At 36.2% G+C, this 24,724-nt stretch overlaps 1 protein-coding gene across 1 annotated transcript in view; it reads right to left on the bottom strand.

Annotated features, from left to right (window-relative positions):
* Window positions 1–7,069: 7,069 nt before the first annotated feature.
* The window catches only part of IFIH1 (interferon induced with helicase C domain 1), a 55,976-nt gene continuing 38,321 nt past the window's right edge, over window positions 7,070–24,724 (bottom strand). Inside the window, exons 6-16 of the mRNA XM_029225661.1 lie at window positions 22,860–23,070; window positions 21,520–21,737; window positions 20,243–20,359; window positions 17,694–17,817; window positions 16,894–17,166; window positions 15,350–15,609; window positions 12,741–12,890; window positions 11,765–11,926; window positions 8,311–8,501; window positions 7,748–7,841; window positions 7,070–7,369 (exon numbers count right to left, since the gene is read on the bottom strand). Coding sequence (XP_029081494.1) covers window positions 7,190–7,369; window positions 7,748–7,841; window positions 8,311–8,501; window positions 11,765–11,926; window positions 12,741–12,890; window positions 15,350–15,609; window positions 16,894–17,166; window positions 17,694–17,817; window positions 20,243–20,359; window positions 21,520–21,737; window positions 22,860–23,070 — 1,980 coding nt within the window. The 3' untranslated portion in view covers window positions 7,070–7,189. The remainder of the gene's footprint in view (window positions 7,370–7,747; window positions 7,842–8,310; window positions 8,502–11,764; window positions 11,927–12,740; window positions 12,891–15,349; window positions 15,610–16,893; window positions 17,167–17,693; window positions 17,818–20,242; window positions 20,360–21,519; window positions 21,738–22,859; window positions 23,071–24,724) is intronic.

The following is a 24,724-nucleotide window of genomic DNA, read 5'->3' as shown; positions in this document are numbered from 1 at the left end:
GGCAAAGCAAAAATGTTTAAAGGGCCCAGATGCATCTTTAGGGAGCAGATAAAAAGGTTGAATTTGGAGCTCAAAAGCAATAAATTGATAATTGTCACTGTTATTTTCTGATATTTCAGGGACTAAAAATGTTAGTATGGATATTCACAAAAATACCCCACCTCCCAGTACACGCTTCCAAGGTGGAAAAACCCTTTGTGGTTCAGGCATCCATCAAACCTAGGATAATGAAGGGAGAAAAAGAAATGAACACAGTAAAACAATACTAATTTACATTAAAAGGAAGAGACTGGGAGAAGGAGTAGGGAAGATAAAAAGTAATACAGGATGATATAGGGAGGTAATTTTGAGGAGTTTTGAAAAGAGAAAAAGAGGTGGTGAAGTAGTTCTCATGCATAATGTTTTTGTTCTCATGTATAATGTATAATGTTCTCATGTATAATGTGTTTCTTTGGGAAACAGAGTTTAAAAGATTTGAAGATATTTTTATAATATGCAATTTCCATTTGGATTTTTTTTTGCATGCCAGAAAAAATATTTAAATTAATTTTTAATTAGTCTGGCTGTTGATGTTAGGTTTCTTGTAATACAACTTCATGCTGAGAGAAGCTATAAACAGAACCAGCTATATTTGGGTTACACTGACCATAACATTTTAAAGCCTTGTGAGTCCATCAGATTTTTAAACATTCAGATTTTTTGCCTTTTACACACCAAGAATAAACATAACAGAACTTAGTCTAATATCCTGCACATAAATATTTATTAAAGTATTATTTCTACATTTATTATTTCCAATTAGGTTAGTCCTGATACTGCATGGCAATCTTTTTCTCTGTTTCTAATTAGTCAGTTTGCCTTCATCAAAGCATGTTTAAAAATCTTTACTACTTTCTTTATGTCCCCAATGTCCATCCTCAAATCCCAAACCCAACTCAGCAGATAGCCTAGTGATTGATGCCAGTAGAATAATTCCATCAGCCTCCTACTCCTGTACCTTTAAGCTGTATCTTTTATTCATATTTATGTTTCTCCTGCTTTAGAAGCAGCAGCAACTATCCTTCCACCAAACTTAGTCTTTCCTGTGCTCTTGGTTTCATCCTCTTCCTTCTCCCCCACATTTTGTTTCAACAATTATGTCCTCATCTCTCCCTCTTGAATCTTGACTCTCTCCTTGTTTCTTGACTCTAACTCCTAGGCCTGTACACAGGCTTGAAACTTTGGATTCCCTTTCAAAATTTTTCCCCCATCTCTTTCCTTCTTTTGATTTATTTTTTTACAATTCCCATTTAAAGATCATCTATGCTTATTACATCCATTTCTTCACCTCCCCAAATTCACTCTTTGTTGAAGAATATCTACCAAGCTCACCTGGTATAGGTCAGTTTTCCTTAGCCCAAACACATAGTGCAGTCAAATTGAGCACTCATTACAAAGCTTTCTAAAGAACATTTTTTAAGTATCCTAATCATTGGATATTGTGATTAAAGATGTACATGGCATCAACTATCCATCCCTCCATCCACCACCTTGGTTCCAGAGCAAACTATGATTGTCTAGGCATTCTTTTCCTCACACTGCTTATGAGGTAATGACCTTGCCTGGGCCAGAAGATGACTCTGCTGGGCCAGTTGCTAAGGCCTTTGTCTTGCAGAATGTTGGAAAAATAGGATTATGTCTCGAGTCGTCTTTTGAACAGGATGGATATGATCAGAGCACAGGCATCTTACAATTTTCCTGCTGTGTCTAGCTTCATTCAGAGAAGTCCTGACCTCTCCCCATGACTGTTACATCAAAAGTTGGCATCTTTCATCAGTCTAGTCCTTTTTCAAACCGTTACAGAGGAGTTGAATCTTTTTAATACTATTTTATAATTACTTAGGTAGATAAAATGATGTTTTTAAATTAAATGTTATGTTATCTACAAAAGTCTCATCATTTGTTCTGGTCATTTTAGCGTGATAAAAATCCTTACATCTTAGTGAATTAAGATCATTTCCATGCCTGTTAAGAGATTCAGAATGAAAGAACTAACAATCCAACAATCCATTCATCCTACGTGTGTACAATAAAATACAAGCACTCATTAAAACAAGCAGAAGGCAGAGTTTGAAGGAAATATTTAAGCTGAAAAAATGCTCATCTTTGGTTCATTATTATTATATATATATATATAACTGAATTAAACATTTAAATTTCTTTCATAAATGTCAAAATAATGTCCAGTTTTTAAATTAGTATGTAAAAATTAATATATTTCATCAAATATATTCAACTTAAATAGTGGTTCAAATGTATTCTAACAGCTGCATGGTTAAATATTACTTCCTATAAACAGTCTGTTCCTCTTCTCACCTAGAATGTGGCCTTTAATTTGGATTTTAACTTATGAACTAATAGGACTCAGCACTATCTAATGTCATCCTCAAATGAGATGCTTACGAGATGATTAATTTCCTATAAAGAGGGACTTGGTAATACTCTGTGTAGAAAATATCTAAAAATTTTAAAGAATATCTGCAATGCTTTGCTTTCCATATATATCTCATATTTTATAACCTATGGTCTGAAAAAAAAAGTTGAGATTTAGAAACAAATAAAAAACCACCACCATTTGTGCTGGACATAAATTACTGTTTATATGCTACAGTGGAATCTGTCTCTCTCTCTCTCTCTCTCTTATCATGCAATTGCTGGCCTGCTCAGTATAACATTATTATATTATTATTTTTTAAATTTGTATACAATTTTAAAGGTTACTTTCTATTTACAGTTATTACAAAATATTGGCTATATTCCCCGTGTTGTACAATACATCCTTAAGCCTCTCTTACACCCAATAGTTTGTACCTCCCACTCCCCCACCCCTATATTCCACCCCCATCTGCTGCTGGTAACCAGTAGTTTGTTCTCTATAGCTGTGAGTCTGCTTCTTTTTTGTTATATGCACTACTTTGTTGTATTTTTTGTATTCCACATATAATTGATATCATAGTGTATTTGTCATTCTCTGTCTGACTTATTTCATTTAGCATAATGCCATCCAAGTCCATCCATATTGCTGCAAATGGCAAAATTTCATTCTTTTTTACAGCTGAGTAGTATTCCATAGTATATATATACACCACATCTTCTTTATCCATTCCTCTGTTGATGGACACTTAGGTTGCTTCCATTATTATATACTTCTTGAAGATGAAGACAGACTCTAATTAAAATTGTATCTACATGACAGACCTACTTAAGTCCTACAGCCACTTAATACAAAAGTGTTGATCTTTCTATTTATATTGATACCTATCTTCGTATTGCACCTATAGAAGATCTGAACATTAAATCCTTCCTCTAGCTACACTGCATAGCATATTCATAGCAATCATGTTTCACCACAGCTACTACTTACATCTTGAGATAAGCCCTCTGGGCTAAACATTGAGTGTTTATAATACTCATAATCAAACATAGGTCTAAAATTTCCTATTATTAAGCTATACCCACAGCTGTGCTTCTAATACTGCTTCTGCTTTTCTGGAAACTCTTACTAATATATTCTATACATATATTATATTGGGAAATTACACAAGAAACCAAATGCATTTGACAACTACTGGGTGTGTTTCATGCAGTATCCAAAGTCTCATGACAGTTCCTCAAGGCTGTTATTAACTTCCTATAGTCTCAGAGAGATTAAATAACTCAAGTCACAAAGCTGGTGGGGATCCAAACTCAAGTTTGTCTCACTTCATGCTCTCCCCATAAAAACAAAGATATAAAATTGTATATCTAGTACAACTAATTAAGGAGAAATTCACAAACTGAAAAAAGACAAGCATTCACTTCAAATTAACTTCATAACTCTTAGAAGAAAAGAAAATAATTTTCTTGTTTTTTCTTGATTGCTATGATTCATGTAGTTGTTTACCAGATTTTGGAAATGAGCACTTTGTTATGCTCAGGGTGCGTGAACATTACTTTCCAGGGATGTGCTCTCCGTTCTAGTTCTGAAAACATGAACTATGCTAGACGCTGGGAAGTGACACATGGATTTTGTCTTTGAAAAACAAAGGATGTCTGCTGAAGAGGTGGCAAAGAAGGACTTATACCTCTGTGGAAAGGCATCAGGGTGAGAAAGGATCAGGGTGACCAGAAAATTCTGTAGCAAGAATATTTGGTAGGAAATATCAGTAACACCCAATAAGCAATTTACTTTGGGGCTGAACATTGCTAATTTTCTCACTTCCTGTTGTTCTTTCCCATTAGCGCCTAAAAGTGTTCAAGTCTTTTACAGCTTAAAAGCAACAATGACAACAAGAAACACCAAATCAATCCTCTTTGGCTTTGGGTTCAACCAATTGAAAACAATGCCAGAAGCCTTCCTTTCCCTAAGCCTTCCTTTTCTGCTCTGATATAGGGACTATTAAATTGCAGGGAGGAAAATATTCACCTCTCTTATAGCGTTTTTCACTTTCAACAATTGCTTGTGACTTGCACTGATCATCCTGTGGAAGACAATTTCTTACCCATTTTTGTGTTGCCTCAATGCCTTATATTCAAAATATCTGTATAAACTATAAGTTACTGTATCTGAATTTCGCATGGTCTGAAATGATTTCAGATTTTTGGTAGTAAGCCTTTACATTTCTTATGCCCAATGTTGGCCAATGACCTATTGGCTTGGAAATGCTTGTTGTTGTAAAATTTCCTGACCCCTTTGGGCCTTTCAAACCTGCCTTAAGGCGCATGACTCCAGCCAGTGTACCTGTTCTGTGAGACCCCTGCAATGCCCTTCAGCAAATAGGAGCTACCTTCAAATGTGTAACGTATTCAGTAGATATTTAGCCCACAGCTGATATTACCACAAATCACTAAACAGGGTCTCCATATGAAAAGAGCCAGGGAGCCAGAAGCATGAACTATGAGAATGCTAGTGTTGTAAGGAAACTTTGATACCATTTAATACAATCTCTGATTTTCCAGGAAAGCAAACACAAGCCCTGTGAAGTGAGGTTGCTCAGTCACCCAACTAATAGAAGGTTTTGTGGGTACTGAAACTCAGGCATCTAACAGGGTGTCTACCTGTCATGAGCATATTCTGTTAAATGACCTTAAAATGTCATGAGTATTAAACTGTTCATTAACAATCAAAACGTTAGAATGATTACAACTGTTTTTGAATGCATCGTAGTTTGAGTTCTCAAGTACAATTGCATATTAAGTTTTATGCTACTTGAAACATGTATTTCAAACCTTTTCAGTAGAAATAATACCTCTTTATTGAAAAAAATTACTAGAAAACATAGATGAAAAAACCCTGATATTTGCTGACACCTTAAAAACAGTCTACATATGTTACGGTAGTATATTTAGCTATTTTATGCATTTGGTTTCTTGCATAATTTCCAAAATGTTCTAGAAGACAGCAATACTTTAAATGGAGTCAGCTGGAGTTTTAAAAAGTATTTTAAGAAAACCACAATCATCTGTCCTCTTGACAGAATGTTCTAGAAGACAGCAATACTTTAAATGGAGTCAGCTGGATTTTTAAAAAGTATTTTAAGGAAACCACAATCATCTTCTGTCCTGTTGCATTCTGAAGAGCTCTGACTGGCTAATATTCATCTTTGCTTAGGTCTTAATCAAAAGAGTCAAAGCTACTGTTAGATTGAATTTAATTAATCCAAAAACCACAGAAGAATTTACTTTTCACTCCCTCCAACATTTTGTTTATCCTTAGTCATAGGAGGTAACTTTCTGTGGAGCAGACCATCTGTGAGACAGGGTAAGTGTGGGTTAAAATGGTCAGCTGTGGTTCTGTCTTTATCATGTGGTTCTTCCATGACAAAAGAGGCTGTTTATTTGCTGGGAGAATGTTCTGTTGTACCGGGCCCTGTGTCTATCTCCAAATGATCACACTTAGTTCAGGAACGCTGACAACGTCCCAGACACAGAGAGGTTACTCTTCTGCTTAGGACTAGGGAGTGGTAGAGGTAGGCATTTTCTATTTATTCTCTAATGATCCAGCATCTGCTGCCTGCTCAACCCTGTATGAACCCTGGACATCTCCACTGACACAGGAAATCTTCTGTGTATTCATAACGAGTCTGGATTTAGCCTCCATTCTTGTTAGGTAATTTTTGAGCATAGTGTTATGTTCATGGAGGGAAAGCTGTGGAAGTAAGCCTTAACCTGCCTGATGGCTGCTTCTCAATAATACCTTGCCTTTCATGGTGCTTCGTATTTTTCAAAGTGCTTTCATATATACACACATATGATTTAATCACAAAAACTGGGCAAGTGGTGTGGGAAGCAGAATTCTAAGAAGGTCTCCAAGATCTCTGCCTGCAGTGTATATTCCCTGAAAATTCCCCCGACCTTGAGTGTGGGCGGGACCTGTGAGTATGATGGGATTACAGTTAAGACTGCCTTAGCGGACTTGAGAGAGTCTCCTGCTGGCCGTGAAGAAGCAAATAGCTGTGAGAGGCCCCGTGAGCAGGCCACGTGGTGAGGGTGCCCGTGGAGCTTAGAATGATCCCCATAGACAGCTAGCAAGAAAACAGGAATCCTAGTCTTCAGCTGCAAGGAGGTGACAGCCAGCAACCTGAAAGAGCTTGGAAGTGATTCTTCCCCCAGTGTATCTGGATGAGAACATGATCTGGCTGACGCCCTGATTTCGGCCTTCCGAGACACTGAGCAGAGGACCCCGCCTTGACCTCTGGCCTACAGAACGTGTGCAATAATCAACGGGTGTTGTTTTAAGCCACTAGATCTGTGGTAATTTGTTATGAAGCAATAGAAAGCTAATAAAAGCAAAGGCAGATAATACCATAACCATTTCACCAACAAGGAGACGAGTTCAGAAAGATGAACGGATTTGCTTAATTTTATTCTGAAAACTAGTGACAGGACTGAGATTAGTACCTCAGATCCACATTTATACCCGAGCATTCTTTCCACTGTACCATAATGCTCCTCACTAATGAGTTTTACCGGTAGCTTTTCTTTACCTCTGCCCACTAACACGGTAGAAATTGAAAGTATAATATATTGTCTTCTTGCATACAGCTCAACACAGAGTAAAGCAATGATTTTTATTAATTCTCACATCAGTTCTGTAGTATAATGAAAACAATCGTCAAAATCATGTTAAATGTCAAGTTGATAATATTTTAAAAGAATCTTGAATCAAATGTCAATCTTCGTCACTAAACAAACAATATTCTGAATAGTTAAGATCGGGAAATGTTATTGGTAATTCTACCCACTTTTTGTATTGTTTCTTTGGTAAATTATTTTTGAAAACGACTACAAAATTCTTTATTTTGAGACAAGGCAAATCTAGGCCTTTGTGCACCATCATCGTTCCCCAAGCCTGGAAAACAAAAGAGAGAGAGCAAGAGGAAAAATTAAATGCACATTCATGGGCTTCCCTGGTGGCACAGTGGTTAAGAATCCACCTACCAATGCAAGGGACACGGGTTTGATCCCTGGTCTCGGAAGATCCCACATGCCGTGTGAGCCAACTACTGAAGCCCGCGCACCTAGAGCCCATGCTCCGCAACAAGAGAAGCCACTGCAATGAGAAGCCCGCACACTGCAACGAAGAGTAGCCCCCCCCGCTTCCGTGCACAGCAACGAAGACCCAATGCAGCCAAAGATAAATATATAAATAATTTTTTTTAAAAAAAGCACATTCAATTAAGAATTCCTTTTGGCCAAAGTAAAATTAAGCCCACAGCAGTTTACTTACTTGGCCACATTCTTTGCAGATTATCTCTCCATTTGTTTGATAGTCAGCAAACTTTGTTTGCAGTGCTTTGTTTCCTCTCACAATGTACAGTTTCCTAAAATTATCAAGGAATCAGAATCACCCCTGAGAATTCACACAGGACCAGTATGCAGCACATGGTACGCATTGCTGGGCTTGCCACTTGTCCACATGCATGCACCAGGCAGCACCTCATCCCTTCTCCCAGATCAGCAGGCACCTCTCAAGGGGTATGTGGCCTTCTGTAGCTTCTTTCAAGTCTGCTGATTACTTTAACTAGACTTAAGTTGTTCAAGAAGTTGAGAACAAATATGAGCATTCACAAACTGATGTGCCTTGGATGCAAGTGGCTTTCACTTCTCCTTTCCTGCCCCAGTGCATATATTTGAAAACTGTACACGAAATAGGGTTTATAATTTGGGGGCTGAGAAAGGAAAGTTCTGAAAAATAATGAATCTCATTTGTACTATTTTGGAAGAACATTTACAATACAACCTGCTTCATCGCTTATAAAGAAATTTAAAATTAAGTCTTCCTGGACTTACTTGAACTCTGGTGTCATATTGACATGGTGCATCTTTTCAATTACGTGGATATCTTCTCCAGAGCAGGCTAGCACACTACAGTTTTTACAGAGAAAACTTATGAATGATGGGTTGTCCTTGAATTGCTTTGCAATACTTCTCTTGATTTTCATTTTCTTTTCCAATATACTTTGCATCTGTAATTCCAAAATCTGCATCAAGAAAAGAATATTCAATGTGGTCTTTTTCATAGTTTCACTGAAGTAAGTCTCCTGGAATTCAGAGATCTTAGACAGTTATGAAAATGTACACTTGACTCATGAAATTCTATACTTGGTCTAGAAATAGAAGTAATGAGGTGATGGCCCCCAAAGAATTTAGTATAGAATCTTCTCCTGTAATCACAGAAATATGGAATCCTCAGGTGTTCAGAACACAGTCCATTCCATTTTAGAAAAGTTCTGTTGTGAGAAACTCTTTGGCAATATTTAAAAAAAAAAAAATCCCTCTAAGCCCCACCTCCGTTAGTTTTAATTCTGTCTCATAAAATAAGTCTAATTTTTCTTCCACATGGAGCCTCTTTAAAGAACTAAACACTGTTACTTCATCACCCTTAGTCGTTTCTTATCCATGATAAGCCCCCGGTTTCTTTCATTTTTCTTCATATGTTGTAATTTCCAGACTCTTAGCTATCTTTATCTCCTCTATACATTTGTGACAGAAAATACTAGTTTCCCACTCAGCAGCCATTCTTCATAGGAACAGAACTATAATTTTATTCTGAGTGGAAATATGCCAGCTAAATGAGGACATTTCCAAGCCAGTGGCCTTTGAGACATAAGAAGATGTTGAGTGAAATTTCCAGGAAAGTTCCTTAAGTATCAGATAGTTGGCATGGGCACTGTTGCCTTTTCCATCTTCCTCTTCCTTCCTTCCTAGAGTGAACATGCAGCAGCTGAAATTCTAAAAGCTTTGACCTTGAGAATGGAAGCCAAATAATAAAAGGGCAGAGAAGAGAGAGAGAGGAGTTTTGGCTTCCTCATGACGTCATGGAGCGATTGTATGGGTCTAGATTGCCCACTGCCCACATTCTTTATATGAGAGAATAACTCCTTAAATTTTTATATCCCCCATTCTGTGGCTAGTAGAGAAACTTATCAATATTTCAGAACAGAGAAAATATAGGTTGTGAGAGATATAAAACCTGAGGTAGGGACTGGCCATTTCTCATACCTATACAATTTCACAATAGAAAACCTAGTTCTTAAATAATTTACCTCCAAACTAAACCTCTCAGAGATGACAAATTTATATTAAGTTGTGGAGGAAGCCATTGTTTTCCTTAAGATCGAAGGAAAGTTTTCAGTAAAAGTAAACTACCAGTGCTGAGGAGCAAAGCTGAATGGCCCATCTCTTTGGCTCTCGCCTCTGTGTTTTAGACCTTGATTTGAGGCAGCCATATTTAGCACAGAAAAGAGAACAAAACCTTGCAAGTGAGCCTGCAGGCTATGACATAGTTTAATCAGACAAGTATGAAGACTAATTTCCCATGTAAATTATAACAATGTAATGAATTGAAGTATTCTGTTCTTTAAAAGTTTAATTAGGTTGTTCTTGCAAGCTATTTACAGGTCAGGGAGCTGGTGCAAAGATGATTTGGCATACAGGAACAGATACATGTGGGCAATTAAGAAACACCTATGAGCTTGACAGAAAAAAAGGCAGCAAAACCGAGGTCAGTGTTTGGAAATGTAATCAGGACACCAGAAACCAAAAGAGTAGCTCTAAACTAGTAAAGAATATGAAACAATTAGAGGGGCAAAAAGAGAAAATAAATCATAACAAATATATGGGAGGCACAGCCATGATCAAAGCCCAAATAAAATGTAAAAATGTGGCAAATGTTGTTGGATGAAGGCCAGGGAACATGTTTAACACCTTCAACTTGCTCCCAGAAGTCTGATTTGATTGAAGAAGCTTTCGGTTATGTATAAACTCAGTATAGGACATGGAAAATAAACCTCCCCTTATGTGTCAACTCTCACCATTGATTAGTGGTTGCCTGAAAGTTGTGTTGAGGAAGTTCTTAAATCAGAAGAAAGGAGTGCTTTGACCTGGTGGCAATGGGTGCTGGGGGCTTTGTACAGAGTAGTGGTGGCATATACCCCACGTCACTGCCATCCCTTCTCTGGGGTTGTCTACCTGGAGTAGTTTCAGGAGAGTAGGTCTCTTAGCCAAAGGAGACCTAAAAATATAGTCTATTCCGGGGCCCCCAAAGGGACTGGGTCTTTTTCTAGAGATTATCTGGAAAAATGTGACTTATAAACTCCAGAGATGGTTCTAGAGTTTATACAGAACAACAGGTCTTGAAATATCAACCTTTGAAAACATCCCACTTGACTGATGTATTTAGGACTTTAAATGTAAAACAATAACTTTCCAGGGGTATTATATGGCCACAAATGTTTGATCTGACGCCACAAAATGTTTGGTTTGCCTTATATTTAAAGGGGTTTTAAAATATAAATTCATGTAGAAACCTGGCCAGGAAACCTTGGAGTTGGTTATAGCAATGCACACCAATTTGAAAGCATCCCTTTTGTGAAACTCTATTTAGGGTAGAGCCAATTCCAATGTTAAGAAACTAACATTCACACCCATATGCAAGGGTGTGAATTTTCTTCTAAATGGATTGTTTGCTATTATAGTAGTTACAGTCTTTAATTCAGTGGTATGGGGGATTTCCTGAAATATTGTAGAACTACATTCTTCCTTCACTGCATTCCTCTCACAACTCAAATGACTCCATGTTAGTAAACTGAGATGCAGCTAGATGATATATGATGTATTTTCTTACCATTCAGGGCTAGCCTCAATGTCTCTCCCTCTAAGAAGACTTTCCCAGACACCAAACCTAAAGTGCTCATCTAGAAGCTTGTTTCACATTGTCCTGTTCTAATTCTCCAGCTCTTCTTTCCATTCGATGTATAAGTTGCCTTATTTCTGTTTATTGTTTCCCCTCCTCAAATCTCACCATGTACGTACTCGAATATAAGTTTCATGCAGCAGGGGTCTATCTGCGTTGCTTGCCGCTATGTTCTGTTTCTACAATGTTGCCTGACACACAGTAGGCACTTCACAGATATTTCTGGAATGAAAAAATTGTGCCTGTACCGATTAGGCCCGACCAAAATGACCAGGTGGGGTTGAACGAGTGAGTTGCACTAGTTTTTCTGGATTAGGGACAACCTAAATTTATATTATCAAAGTTTATAGAACGGCTCCCTGACAATTTCTGCCCACCATGGATCTTGATTCTTTGTATGTGAATCCGGACTCAGCACAGCTCATCAAACTGGAATTTATAATTCAGCACAATTTCTGTCTGGAGACTTAGCCACAGAGATATCAATGGTAACCACAGGCAGCCATTTTCAAGGGAAAACCAAAATTCAGAGCTGGCCCAAAACAATACCTTATGAGCATACTCCTCTGGTTTCATATTTTGAACACGGTCTATAGCTTTATACATCATTTTCTCTCGGAAATCATTAACTGTCTCACGTTCAATAACTCCTGAGCCTCTTTGGGCAACCAGGACGTAGGTGCTCTCATCTGCTCTGGCTCGACCACGACTCTGAGAACAGAAAGAAATCAAGTCAATGAAGGACTATGCCTTGCTGTGAATGCTCCCATTTTTGTCCTGGAATGATATTCACTGCTCAGTCTCCCAGTCCTCCAATGATCCCTCTATTCTCTGTAAAGTTAGTTATTTTTCATTCTTTATTAGTCGGCTATTTCAAACTCAAAATGCACCTTAATGCAGAAAAAATGTTCTAGAATGAGGGTGGTTAAGTCCCCACACCAGCCCTCAAAAGCCTCAATAACACAAGACTGTCCTGTCCCGCCTTTCTGTTCCCCGGGGCACCCCTCTCAAACCCTGTGAACCATCATCAGTGGTTTGGGCTGGGGAAGTCCCACTGCCCCCCACCTCGTAGGAGGGATGAATGCGGAGAAGGGCATCTCTGGCCTTGCCACCAGAGCTGTGGAGAACGCTGCTCTGTTCCTGGCATCCTACCTTCAATGTTGAGCACGTATTTCCATGAAAACATGTTCAACATGGTGATACATTTCTATAGTCTTCTGTATAAAGTGATAATATTTAGGTACATTTTCAGTAAAAGAAAATGTTATGGCCTTGCCCAGGAACCTCACTATCAACTCTAATATCATCCTCGTGAAAAATGCATTCTGAGTAGTGAGGCACTGAATAACACATGGACCCCTGAAATCCAAGTATTTCTTAATTTGGTGGTTGTCTGCTTATCTGGTTGATTTCTATTTTCGTAGGAAAACATATATTTTTAAAACTATGTGTGCTGTTTTACTAAAAGAAAACACAACAAGAACACAAAATCAAAAATTAACATAATCGAGGTATTTGAATGTACCTGAACCATGGCTATTTCATTAGTGACGAGACCATAACGGATAACGATATTACATTCTTTAATATCCAGACCTTCTTCTGCCACTGTGGTAGCGATAAGCAGATTTATTTTTCCCGTGCGAAATTTACTAATGACTTCTTTTTGTTCATTCTGAAGAAACATTTTAGTAAATTAAATGTTGTAACACTAAACACATTAAAATCTTCTAATTAGGAAAAGAAATATTAAATTGCAACTGGTCAGTGTAAATTAAAGGATTAAATCATACACGGATTTGCTGCCATCTGTTTTTGGCATTGAACAAAGACATGATGGTGAGACAACATTTGATTTCCAATCTGGGATTACTATACAATGACAAAAATATTTCCATCCTCCAGTCTGGAGGTGGGAAGGCCATCATTTATGCCAAGGAAACAAATTGATGGGTGACTTGGGAGAAAGAAAGGAGATGCTTTCAGTTGAGAAGAGGATACAGCAATGAGAAACTAAAATAGGCTTTGCTTTTTACTATTGATACATTAATTTCAGACTCTTTAACAGAGGATAAGATGCAGTGACAATTTTAAAGATATAGTTGAATTTTGAGTCACAGAGAAAATACACACGGTATACTGCATTTGGTCATTTTAAGAGACATTCAAGCGAAAAAAAAAAAAAAAAAAGAAAGAAAGAAACATTCGTGGAAGAAACTGAAAACATTGGCTGCCTCCAGTGAGGGGAGCTGGGAGACTGGAGGACAGTGGTACATCCTGTACCTTATTAATTTTGAAAGAGGTAAATATTATACCTTATTAATTTTGAAAGAGGTAAATATATTATCTGTTCAAAAGGATATAAATAAAAATGAAAGATGTTATTAAAAACATAATTAAAACAGCTATATTTGTGAAAAAATCTGAATTTTGAAAGTTAATGTAGGTAAAGAAATCAAATATGCACTCTGGCCCTTGCATAGGAGGAATGATTGAGCATAATTCTAGCTCGACGTGGCCAGTAGAGTTTTATTTTCATAACCATTCTTATCAAAGCTGTTGGTCCAGTGGCCTTTGGTGCACATTCACCCTATCTTTTGCCCCCAAACATTAAACAAAAATACACCTGTCAGACAAACGTATGTTCTCCTATTCCCATCCCTTTCTTTTCAGAGGCAGCATGTCAGGTGTCTTTATTTGACTCCTAACTGCTGGAGAATCCTGCAGAAAGATCGCTCTCCAGTCTTCTCTGATAATTTCTCCTTCTTGCACTCATATCCACTGATAAAAACTTACATGTTTTTGGATTTTAGCAGATGTTTTTGCCTTCATTCACAGGAGTAACTTTAAAAAGGAAAATTTCAGACACAGTGTCAGACCCTCAAATCATATCACATAGATGCCTAACTCCTCTTCCAGTAAGTCCAGCTCAGTTTACAGGTGAGGATGTGGGGAGTGAGGAAGGGGGCATGTTCTAAATTTTGGCATGCAGCCACCAAATCTGAAATGGATAAGGAGCAAAAACTAGCTTTGAATGTATACCTTCCATTTGTACCCCATCTCTTTTCAAAGAGGAGCTGAGGCCACATAAAATCAAAGTCTTAACACTAAAGCTAATAGAATAAAAACTTAAAAACAGGACCAAAAGTGAAAGAGTATAGGTGTATTACTTGCAAGGATTAACACATAGGCTGAGAAAATGAACTTCAGTTTTGCCTGTGAGTTTCCTGGAAGCTAGGGCAAAAAGGGAAACATATTAAGTAAACCAGCTCTCATCATAAAAAAGGATGTAAACTCCTTACCCAACAAGGAGTTTGTTCTTTGAAAGAAAACAGTGCATTCTCTGGCATAAACTTTAGAGGCAACTTTAACATGAGTACATGTAGAGAGTATACTGAGAGTTATTTCAAGAATGACTATTTTTCAGCAAACATGAAAACAGATTTAATTTGCTCCAGTGGACCAAACGATGATGAGCATAACAGAACTGAAGTGTCCCCTTGTCCAGTAAGACTGAGGACCAATATGACTTCAGAACATTTTACTCTAACAAGCTATCCTGGTTTCACCCATGCTTATAATCTCTATGACTGTCTTTTTTCTCTCCCAAGTGTTTTTTTTAATACTGTGCACAAAAGTAGTATAATGAATTGAAAACAAAACAAAACAAATCTTAAAAAGGAAAAGAAAATCTCTCATAGTCCCAAATCTCTAACACATCAAATGTCTTAATTTTTCCAAGTTCCCTTAAAGATCTCATTCTATGCAAACATATTTTACATAATTCTAATTATAATGCACACATTTTTGTGGGAATTTGATTTTCCACTTGATATTATATTGCAGTTGTTTTCCCATTTTGTTACTAAGTTTAAATGTCAATCATTTTTTGCAAAGGAAACTCAATCTAGAAAGTTCCTCCAAGAATGTGGAAAAAATGATTCCTAGAACAATGGTTAGCCTATCAAATACCACAGATTGATTGCTATTAAACAATCTTCTTTCAAGAACAAGTGTTTCATTCCATTAAAGTATTGGTGGGTTGGTGGGAAGATTGATGAACAAAAGACTACAACTAAACTGGGAAGGGAAATAACGGCATAAGGAAAAAAAAATCCAAAAGGATGTTTTCACCTGTGTCATGGGCTTGAACTCACTGCTGTGTCCAGCTCCAATCAGATGGTGGGCTTTGACTCCTACTTCTGCAAATTTTTCATTTTCAGTAATCCACTGGGAAAGGGCATATGCACTTTGTCGTGTTTTTGTGAAAATTATTCCTCGTGCTGATTCCTCGGCCCTTGTATATTGTTCCATTATGGTGTTTCTCAATTTCGTCAGCTTTTCATTTTCATGTTCTGGGTTCACAGCCAGCTTTTTCAACATTTTCTTATTTTCTTTAAGAAATAATTAGTTTATTTATTTTCTTTTTTATTGAAGTATACTTGATTTACAATGTTGTGTTAGTTTCGGGTGTACAGTAAAGTGATTCAGTTATATATACATAAGTATTATATATATTCTTTTTCAGATTCTTTTCCATTATGGTTTATTACAAGATATTAAATACGATATTACAAGATATTGAATATAGTTCCCTGTGCTACACTGTAGGACCTTGTTACTCATCTATTTTATAAATAGTAGTTTGTATCTGCTCATCCCAAACTCCCAATTTATCCCTCTCCCACTACCTTTCCCCTTTGGTAACCATAAGCTTGTTTTCTATGTCTGTGAGTCTGTTTCTGTTTTATAAATAAGTTCCTTTGTATCATATTTGAGATTCCACATATAAGTGGTATCATATAATTATTTGTCTTTCTGTCTGACTTACTTCACTTAGTATGATAATCTCTAGGTCCATCCATGTTGCTGCAAATGGCATTTTTTTCATTCTTTTTTATGGCTGAGTAGTATTCCATTATCTATATATATCTATATCTATCTATCTATCTATCTATACCACATCTTTTGTATCCATTCATCTACTGATGGACTTTTAGGTTTCTTCCATGTCTTGGCTATTGTAAATAGTGCTGCTATGATTGCGGTGTTTGCATCTTTCAGAATTAGAGTTTTCTCTGGATATATGCCCAGGAGTGGGATTGCTGGATCATATAGTAACTCTATTTTTAGATTTTTGAGGAGCTTCCATACTGTTCTCCATAGTGGCTGCGCCAATTTACATTTCCACCAGCAGTGTAGGAGGACTCTCTTTTCTCCACACCCTCTCCAGCATTTACTATTTGTAGACTTTTTAATGATGGCCATTCTGACTGTGTGAGGTGATACCTCATTACAGTTTTGATTTGCAAGAAATAATTAGTTTAAATTAGTAAAATATGTGAATAACTAACTGGAAGATTTTATATAATGAAGTACTAAGATGTTCAACTACAGTTAGTCTTGTGCCATATCTAATAATTAGGCTAGTCTTTAATATAAATTTATTGCAGTCATCTTGACAATAAAACCAGATGACCAAATGATTAATTATGATCATACAGCCCATGGCTACTTAATCCCATCAATCAGAAATAGCCCCAATATGAGGGGGATTTCTTCTTTCACAATGAAAGATTATTTTAAGAGGGACTTTTGGAGAGCTCTTGAGAAGCAGTGGGTTCATGCCAAAGAGGTAAATGCATAAGGCCATGCAAAAACGTTACACTGATTTTTACCCCAAAATAAAGTCATGAGAAATCCATCTGTCTCGTCCAGCTTCAAAGGTTTCTTTTCATCACCCGCATCTCCATCATCATCACCGTCGTCATCACTCTCGTCACTGTCATCTCCTAGGACTGCAAACTTCTTTTCTTTCTCATCATTGTAGAAAGTTTCAAGGTGATTATACGCATCAATCATTCGGATTGTATCATTAATTTGTAGGGCCTCATTGTACTTCCTCAGGTGTTCTGCACAAACACGATCTTTGCGATTTCCTTCTCTTGCAGCTATGAAAAATATGTTATGTGGAGTGAAATAATGATAGAACACCCCCTCAACTGTGCTGTGGACTTGAATATGTTTATGATACTGACTCGAAAATAGGCTTCACCGTGTTTTTGAAATGAGCAAATTAAGGCTCAAAACGTGCCATGAGCACTAAAAGGGGGCAAGTTTTTTGACTCCTAGACTTGCTACTTGTATTCTGCACCAGCAAGAAAACATACTTGACTCATGCTGACTCAGAGGAATGGCATGAAAAACATATTGTTTGCGTTTGCATTTGGAAACAGAGATACTAATATTTATCTTAACATTTTAAATAGACAATAAGTGAAAGACTCTGGAGATAAAGAGAAAATGAATTGGTGCCTCTTTCCTTAGATAAGGAATTAGAACGTGTTTATCCCTGTCCTACTCAGAACACAGAAATTCCATTGCCTATTACACTTACTTTCAGTTTGCTTGGGAATATGTGATCTGGAATCATGGCATAAACATGGGATAAATTGTGTTATGTCAAAACCCAAATTACCTTGTTTTTCCGTTTGAATGAGCCATTGTTCATAGGGTTGAGTTCCAAAATCTGACATTGGACTAATTTGGCAAAAACTTTGAATCTTTGTCATTATTTCTAGAAGTTTATCTTTAAATGGATCCTAAAAACAAATTATACGCTTATTCTTACATGTTTATATTGCTGAATGAATAACATTACCTTTGTTAAAATAATCTCCATGTTATAACAAATTTGATTCAGAATCTTTGTCTAGACAAAGTAACAAGTCACTCTGATCACCTCTTTGTACACTGATTTTTTTTATCAGCTTCTCTTCTACTTCCAGCCTCGAGCCACACCACACCAATACCAGGTATCCCTGCTGGAATTTCCAATTTAAAAGTTTACAAAAATAAAATTAATGAATGATATACACTTTGAATGCTAATAGTAATTTTAAAAATATATATTAAAGTAATGCCCCAATTATTTAGAAAGCTTGTAATTTAATTTAGAAAGCATTCTTTTTTGAAGAACTGGTTTCAGTATTATTTCTACCAAAATAAAAAGTTAAAAGGTAGAGTTTTGAAAAAAGCCAGACACAGAAGAGTACATACTATAGGATTTCATTTATATGAAGTTCAAAAGCAGTCAAAAGCCATCTTTGGTGTTAGAAGTCAGGATAGTAGTTATCCCACGGGGGGTGGGTGACTGGAGGGGAGAATGCGAAGTTTTGAGGGTTGTGGCAGTGTTCTGTCTCTTGATCTGGATTTTTCTTTTTTTGGCCGCACTGCGCAGCATGTGGGATCTTAGTTCTCCAGGAATCGAACCGGAGCCCCCCTGCATTGGAAGGGCAGAGTCTTAACTACTGGACCACCAGGGAAGTCCCTTGATCTGGATTTTGGTTATACAGGTGTGTTCAGTTTATGAAAATACAGCAATCTGTACACTTACGAGTTTGAACTTTTCTGTACGTGTGTTATGCTTCAATAAAAAGTATAACCAAAGTTAATTAAGTTAAAAGGTAAGATGGCAAATTCTTTTAAAATATACCCTGAGGGGACTTCCCTGGTGGTCCAGTAGGTAAGACTCTGCACTCCCAATGCAGGGGCCCCGGGTCTGATCCCTGGTCGGGGAACTAGATCCCACATGCATCCCTCATGCATGTCGCAACTAAGAGTCCGCATGCTGCAACTAGGAAGTCCGCATGCCGCAACCAAGAAGTCTGCGTGCCACCACTGGGAGCTGGCACAGCCAAAATAAATAAATTAATTAATTAATTAAAAAATAAATAAATAAAATAAAATATACTCGGAGGATGTTGTGGATTTTTTTTTAGACTGAAGGTCAAATATATTCATTATCACATACATATAAATGAGATAAACATACCAATTAAAAGGTAAAATGCTGTGAGATTTAAAACTCAGGTATGTCCTACGTACAAGAATCAAACATTTATAACATTCTCAAAATGAAAAAATTATATGCAAGAGATAAATTATATAGGAGAACAGATTAATAACTATTACTTTGCTCTTTTATTGAGATATAATTGACATATGACGCTATATTAGTTTTTTTTTACATCACTTTTTTTTTTCACACACGCACACTGTATTTTATTTTTACAAGAGATAAATAAACTGACACCAAGCATTGTAAATGGATGGCCACAGATGTTGTGGATTTTTTTTAATGATTACGATTAGAAACATGCATTTAAACTTATCACATAAAACTGAATAAGTAACAAAAAGTGAAGAAAAATAAAGTACATTCAAATGTGCTACTTCAGCTGGAATAGATAGTGCTGTTTTTCAGAATTTCCAAAAAAGAATGACCTATGGCAATTGGTTGCTAACGTTAGTTCAGTTCCTACATTTCAAACACAATGTTATCTGTTATGCATATTTCATAATTCAACATCCTTATGAGGTAGATTTGCAAAGATTACACTTATTATCAAGTACACACAGCTAAAATTTATGATGCTTTTTATATTTTACAAAAGAAAGTACTGACATAATGTACTGGTTATAATGTTCAAACTGACTCTCAGTTGGTTTTTATAATCAGTGAAGGTGTTCATCACAAAAATACCATTAAATTAAATATTTCACTGCTTTACTGTAAGTATTTTCATAAGAAAGTAAATGTGTCAGGTAGGTAGGATTCCCATTATCATTGCCAACTGTAATCTGTTGTCTCTCTTCAATGTCAGGAAATCAATTCTGGAATTCATCAAGAAAGTTAAAAGAATAAAAGAAACTATGGTGAACCCTCTAGTTTAGCCTTACAACCCTCCTCATGCTCTCCGCCACCCCTACCCCATCGTGGCTCATATGCAGTCAACCAACTACTGAGCTACTCTTCATACAAACTAGAAAACTGAACGAAGAATTGAAGAGAGACTTCACAGCAGTGCTTTGTTGCCCAATATCAATAAAAAAGGAATAACACTGTAACTTTTTTGCTAAAAATTTAAAATAACATTCTTCAGATGGTCAGTATAAATAACCTTTGCATTGTTCAGTTGTGAACCATATCATCCATCAAATGAATATAAAAATTTAAGCACATACTTCTTTGGTGTCATCTGCGATTACGAACTTTTTACATGGCTCCTTTATTTGGTCTTTAAGTTGATAAGTATTTTCTTTCACGGTTTTAATGGTAAATGCATCAAGATTGGCACATATCTGAAAAAGAGACATTTTTCAATATTCAAATACTTTTCCCTTTCAATTGATTCAATGTAGAATTCTCTCTCATGTAAGAAGTAAGTAGCATGATTTGCTAAACATAGCATTTTAGTATTGCTTTACTGTGGATCTGACTAACCAAAAACATTTATTCTGATAGATTAAAAAAAGAACTTCTAAATCAAGTTGGTAAAAATTTCCAGAAAAAAAAAGTATTTATTTTCATTCCTTACATTCCATTTTCCAGCTGGAAAAAATGACATGGAGAGAGTACAGAAAATTGCAGAGATGGGAAGAGAATGGTTATGAGCTAACCATATCACCTGAGGCATTTTAAGGGTCATCTTGACATCCATGGATCATATTACCACTTTCTTCTACATATAAAAGCGGGCAGTGCAAAGACAGGAGCAGCCAGAGCCCATGTGCCTGGATGTGGATTGGAGTTAGTCCTTACTGCTAGTAATAAATTATATGTTGGAACCAATAATTGTGCTCTTGTCTACTCTATAATTTTTACTGACTTCAACTTAAAGGGACTTAACATACAAATGCAACGCCTTGGTGCCAACATACTTTGTGAGTTACTCTGAATTCATTCAATGCTTGAGATCAACAATAGTACTTTATGTGTTGTTACCATTTGGGGGCCGTTGACAAGAAATACACCTTTAATTAAAGGTTCTCATATCTCCATTTTCCTATGTAATTTGAATTGCCCAGAATCCGAGTATCACACAGAACAAAAAAAGGCACAGAAGAAAATATACAATTTAGAAACTCATGGAATGTGTATAAAAATTAGAAACTTTCATAGTTTATGCATATTTCTATATCAAGTAGATCATTAAGTTTAACAATAGGGGTAGATATTTAAAAGAAGGTATTTCATTTGTCCCAATTTTTCACTAATTACGTTTGCTTTCACAATTTTTGTGATATTGTTCTGTGTCATAGTTGTTTATTAAGGCACTTACTGTTTTGTAGAAGATTGAGTGTATTTACTTTGAAGTGTATAGATTTCACTTAAGTGATGATCATGGAATACCATCTTTCATGCACGCCATGGCACTTGGACTTAATCTTACCCAAGAAGCACTGGCATTTCCTTTAACTTTGGTTTTCTTGGTTATGCATAAAGTTAATGATTTACTTACTTTTAAAATGTGTTCTTCAGCTTTGGCTTGCTTTCTGGCCCCTCCAACACCTGGTGATGCTGTCAGTCCCAGTATCTGAGGTAAGGGAATCACTGGTTTGTCTTCTTTCTCAAGTCTGTTGTTTTTCAACTTCTGGTTCAAATAACGCCTCATGATGTTATTATAGACTTCTTCTTTGTTGGTGTGATGGCATTCATCAATAATGATGAGAGAAAAGTCTTAAAAGAAAATTCAAATAGTTCATTTGTCCATCTTGGCAAGGTACAGTGTAAAAGTACCTTTAAGCTAGGAAACTGAGCAGCCAAGCACCTTTCACCTTTTAAGGGGAAATGTAACTATCCTAGCCACCTGTATATACAGATGTTTGTGTATATTAATCATGAAACTATCCCTGTTAGACACTATCCCTGTTAGACACTAAACTTATAGATGAGTTTTGGAAAATTTGGAAAATTTGGAAAATTAGACACTAAACTAATAGATGAGTTTTGGAAAATTTATAGATCTAAAAAGTGTTACGGGATGGACTTCAAACCCTGGCTTATTCCTCAAAACTCTCAGGATTACATTTTTGTTCTTTAAAAAATATTTAATTTTAAGTTGGTGAATTTTATTTTCATTCTATCAAATGAAAAACATGATTTAAAAAGGAATAATTTTACCTTGTTTTATCATTGCATTTAATTATTATGATTATATATACTTCTTTCCTTACCTCTCTCCAACCTTTTCTTCCCATCCCCCACAAAATAGAAAGGATTGTATTTATTCTACGGAGAAGAAGGCACATCTTACAGGATCCACTAATATGTAAAAAGAACTTGTCGGTAATTAAAAATACAGAGTGAATGAAAAGTCCAGTAAGTGTTTGATTTAATAATGATATTCTTATGCAGAATAAAGTGATCTAATTAAAAACTTACCCAACTTTTTGTTTGCTTCCCTAAGGAAGAAGGGTTTGAATGAAAACTTAAGCAATGGAAGACAATCTAAATCAAAATTATCGAGTGGGAGGTTAGGGTTAGCAGATGTAAGCTTTTATACCTAGAATGGATAAACAACAAGATCCTACTGTACAGCACAGAGAACTATATTCAATAACCTACGATAAATGATAATGGAAAAGAATATAAAAATGAATGTATTATATGTAGAAATGAATCATTTTGCTGTACAGCAGAAATTAATACATTGTAAATCAAGTATACATCAATTAAAAATTGACAAAAAATAATAAATCAAAATTAATCAACACTTAAAAAATTATGTAACTAATACAGCCTCTGTTACTACCTTTAGTATTACTAATTCTTTTTACAAAAATAAACATTTCAACCAACCTGACAACTGTACACCATCATCTTCGCCTTCTTCTAAGTTTAAAAGGGAGTTTTCAAGGATTTGAGCTGTACTGATAATAACATCATGAGACTTGACAACTTCTGGAAATGTTATTTTCAATTGGGTATCACCACTTAATCTAGTAACATGATACCATTTCTTCAAAAATGGTTCGAACTCTTTGCGGAAGAGCTGTTCAACTAATGGTACCTTTAAAAATGCCAAAGTTAAAAAGAGAGAAAGAGCATTGTCAAACAAAAGGAGTATTGATCAAAGGCCTACTATGTGTCGAGCATTAACAGAGGTGTTTGCATTATCAGTTAATTAGGTGTAACAACCTATCCATCATTCCATTCATTCACGTGTCAATAAGTATTTATTGAATGTCTATTAGGTGTAGACATTGTGTCTGGGACACAAAGATGTTTAAATTATGGTTCACAACTGTCAGGAATTCATTCTAGCTGAGCACATGGACCAAGAATCAACAAAACAAAACAAATTATCACAACACAATGTGATCATTCTCCCATGGAAACACATAGAAAGTGACAGCAAAATGGAAGAAGCAACTGACCCCTCAAAGGAGGGGTTTAGGAGGAATTTTAATCTTGTAAACCATGGGTCAGTGAAGAGATAAACTGAAACTAAGGCTGAATAAGAAATAAATTTTGAGATTGTAAAACAGGGTCAAGCTATAAAGGGCTATGAACACCAAGCAGAGTACTTTAAATTTTGTATAACAGTTCATAGGACCCTTATGAATTGTTCTGTAGAGTTATTTTTTGGGAATCAGGCCAGAGGCAACCTGCCTAAGGAATTGGAGGAAGCAGAAAACCAAAGGTGAAGAGGCAAGACATTGCCTAAGAGAAAGGATGGCGGTGAAAGGATGGACTGCTGGACTAGTTTTGGTGGCTGAGAAAGAACAAAATAGCAGGTTCCTTAAAAAATAAAAATTCAGTAACCATATGATTCAGCAATCCCACTCCTGGGTGTATATCTGGAAAAGATGAAAACCCTAATTTGGAAAGATACATGCACCCCAATGTTTATTGAAGCACTATTTACAATAGCCAAGACATGGAAGCAGCCTAAGTGTCCATCAGCAGATGAATGGATAAAAAAGATTTGGTATATATACACAATGGAATATTACTCAGCCATAAAAGAGAATTAAATAATGCCACTTGCAGCAACATGGATGGACCTGGAGATTATCCTACTAAGTGAAGTAAGTCAGACAGAGAAAGACAAATAATGATATGATATCACTTATATGAGGAATCTCTAAAAATGATACAAATGAACTTATTTACAAAATAGAAATAGACTCACAGACATAGAAAACAAACTTATGGGAGTTCCCTAGTGACCTAGTGGTTAGGATTCCGGCCTTTCACTGCCATGGCCCAGGTTCAATCCCTGGTCGGGGAACTGAGATCCCACAAGCTGCCTGGTACAGTCAAAAAGAAAAAAAAAAAAAAAGAAAACAAAAACAAACTTATGATTACCAAAGGGGAAATGTGGGGGAGGCATAAATTGGGAATTGGGGATTAACAGATACACACTACTATATATAAAATAGATAAATAATAAGGACCTACTGTATAGAACAGGGAACTATGTTCAATATCTTGTAATAACCTATAGTGGAAAAGAATCTGAAAAAGAGTATATATAATATATATATATATAAAAAAAACGGAAGCACTGTGTTGTACACCTGAAACACTGTAAATCAATTATACTCCAATTAAAAAACAAAACAAAAACAAAAACACCAAATCAGTGAAAACTCTTTCAGAGAGGCTGTCCAGTGAGTGCGTTGGCACTGAGGTGACTCCACCTGATGGTTGACTCACAG

This window comes from Monodon monoceros, unplaced genomic scaffold (assembly GCF_005190385.1).
Source record: "Monodon monoceros isolate NGI ecotype Baffin Bay Population unplaced genomic scaffold, NGI_Narwhal_1 Super_Scaffold_16, whole genome shotgun sequence".
NCBI lineage: Eukaryota > Metazoa > Chordata > Mammalia > Artiodactyla > Monodontidae > Monodon > Monodon monoceros.
This window is presented reverse-complemented; position numbering and strand designations above follow the sequence as displayed.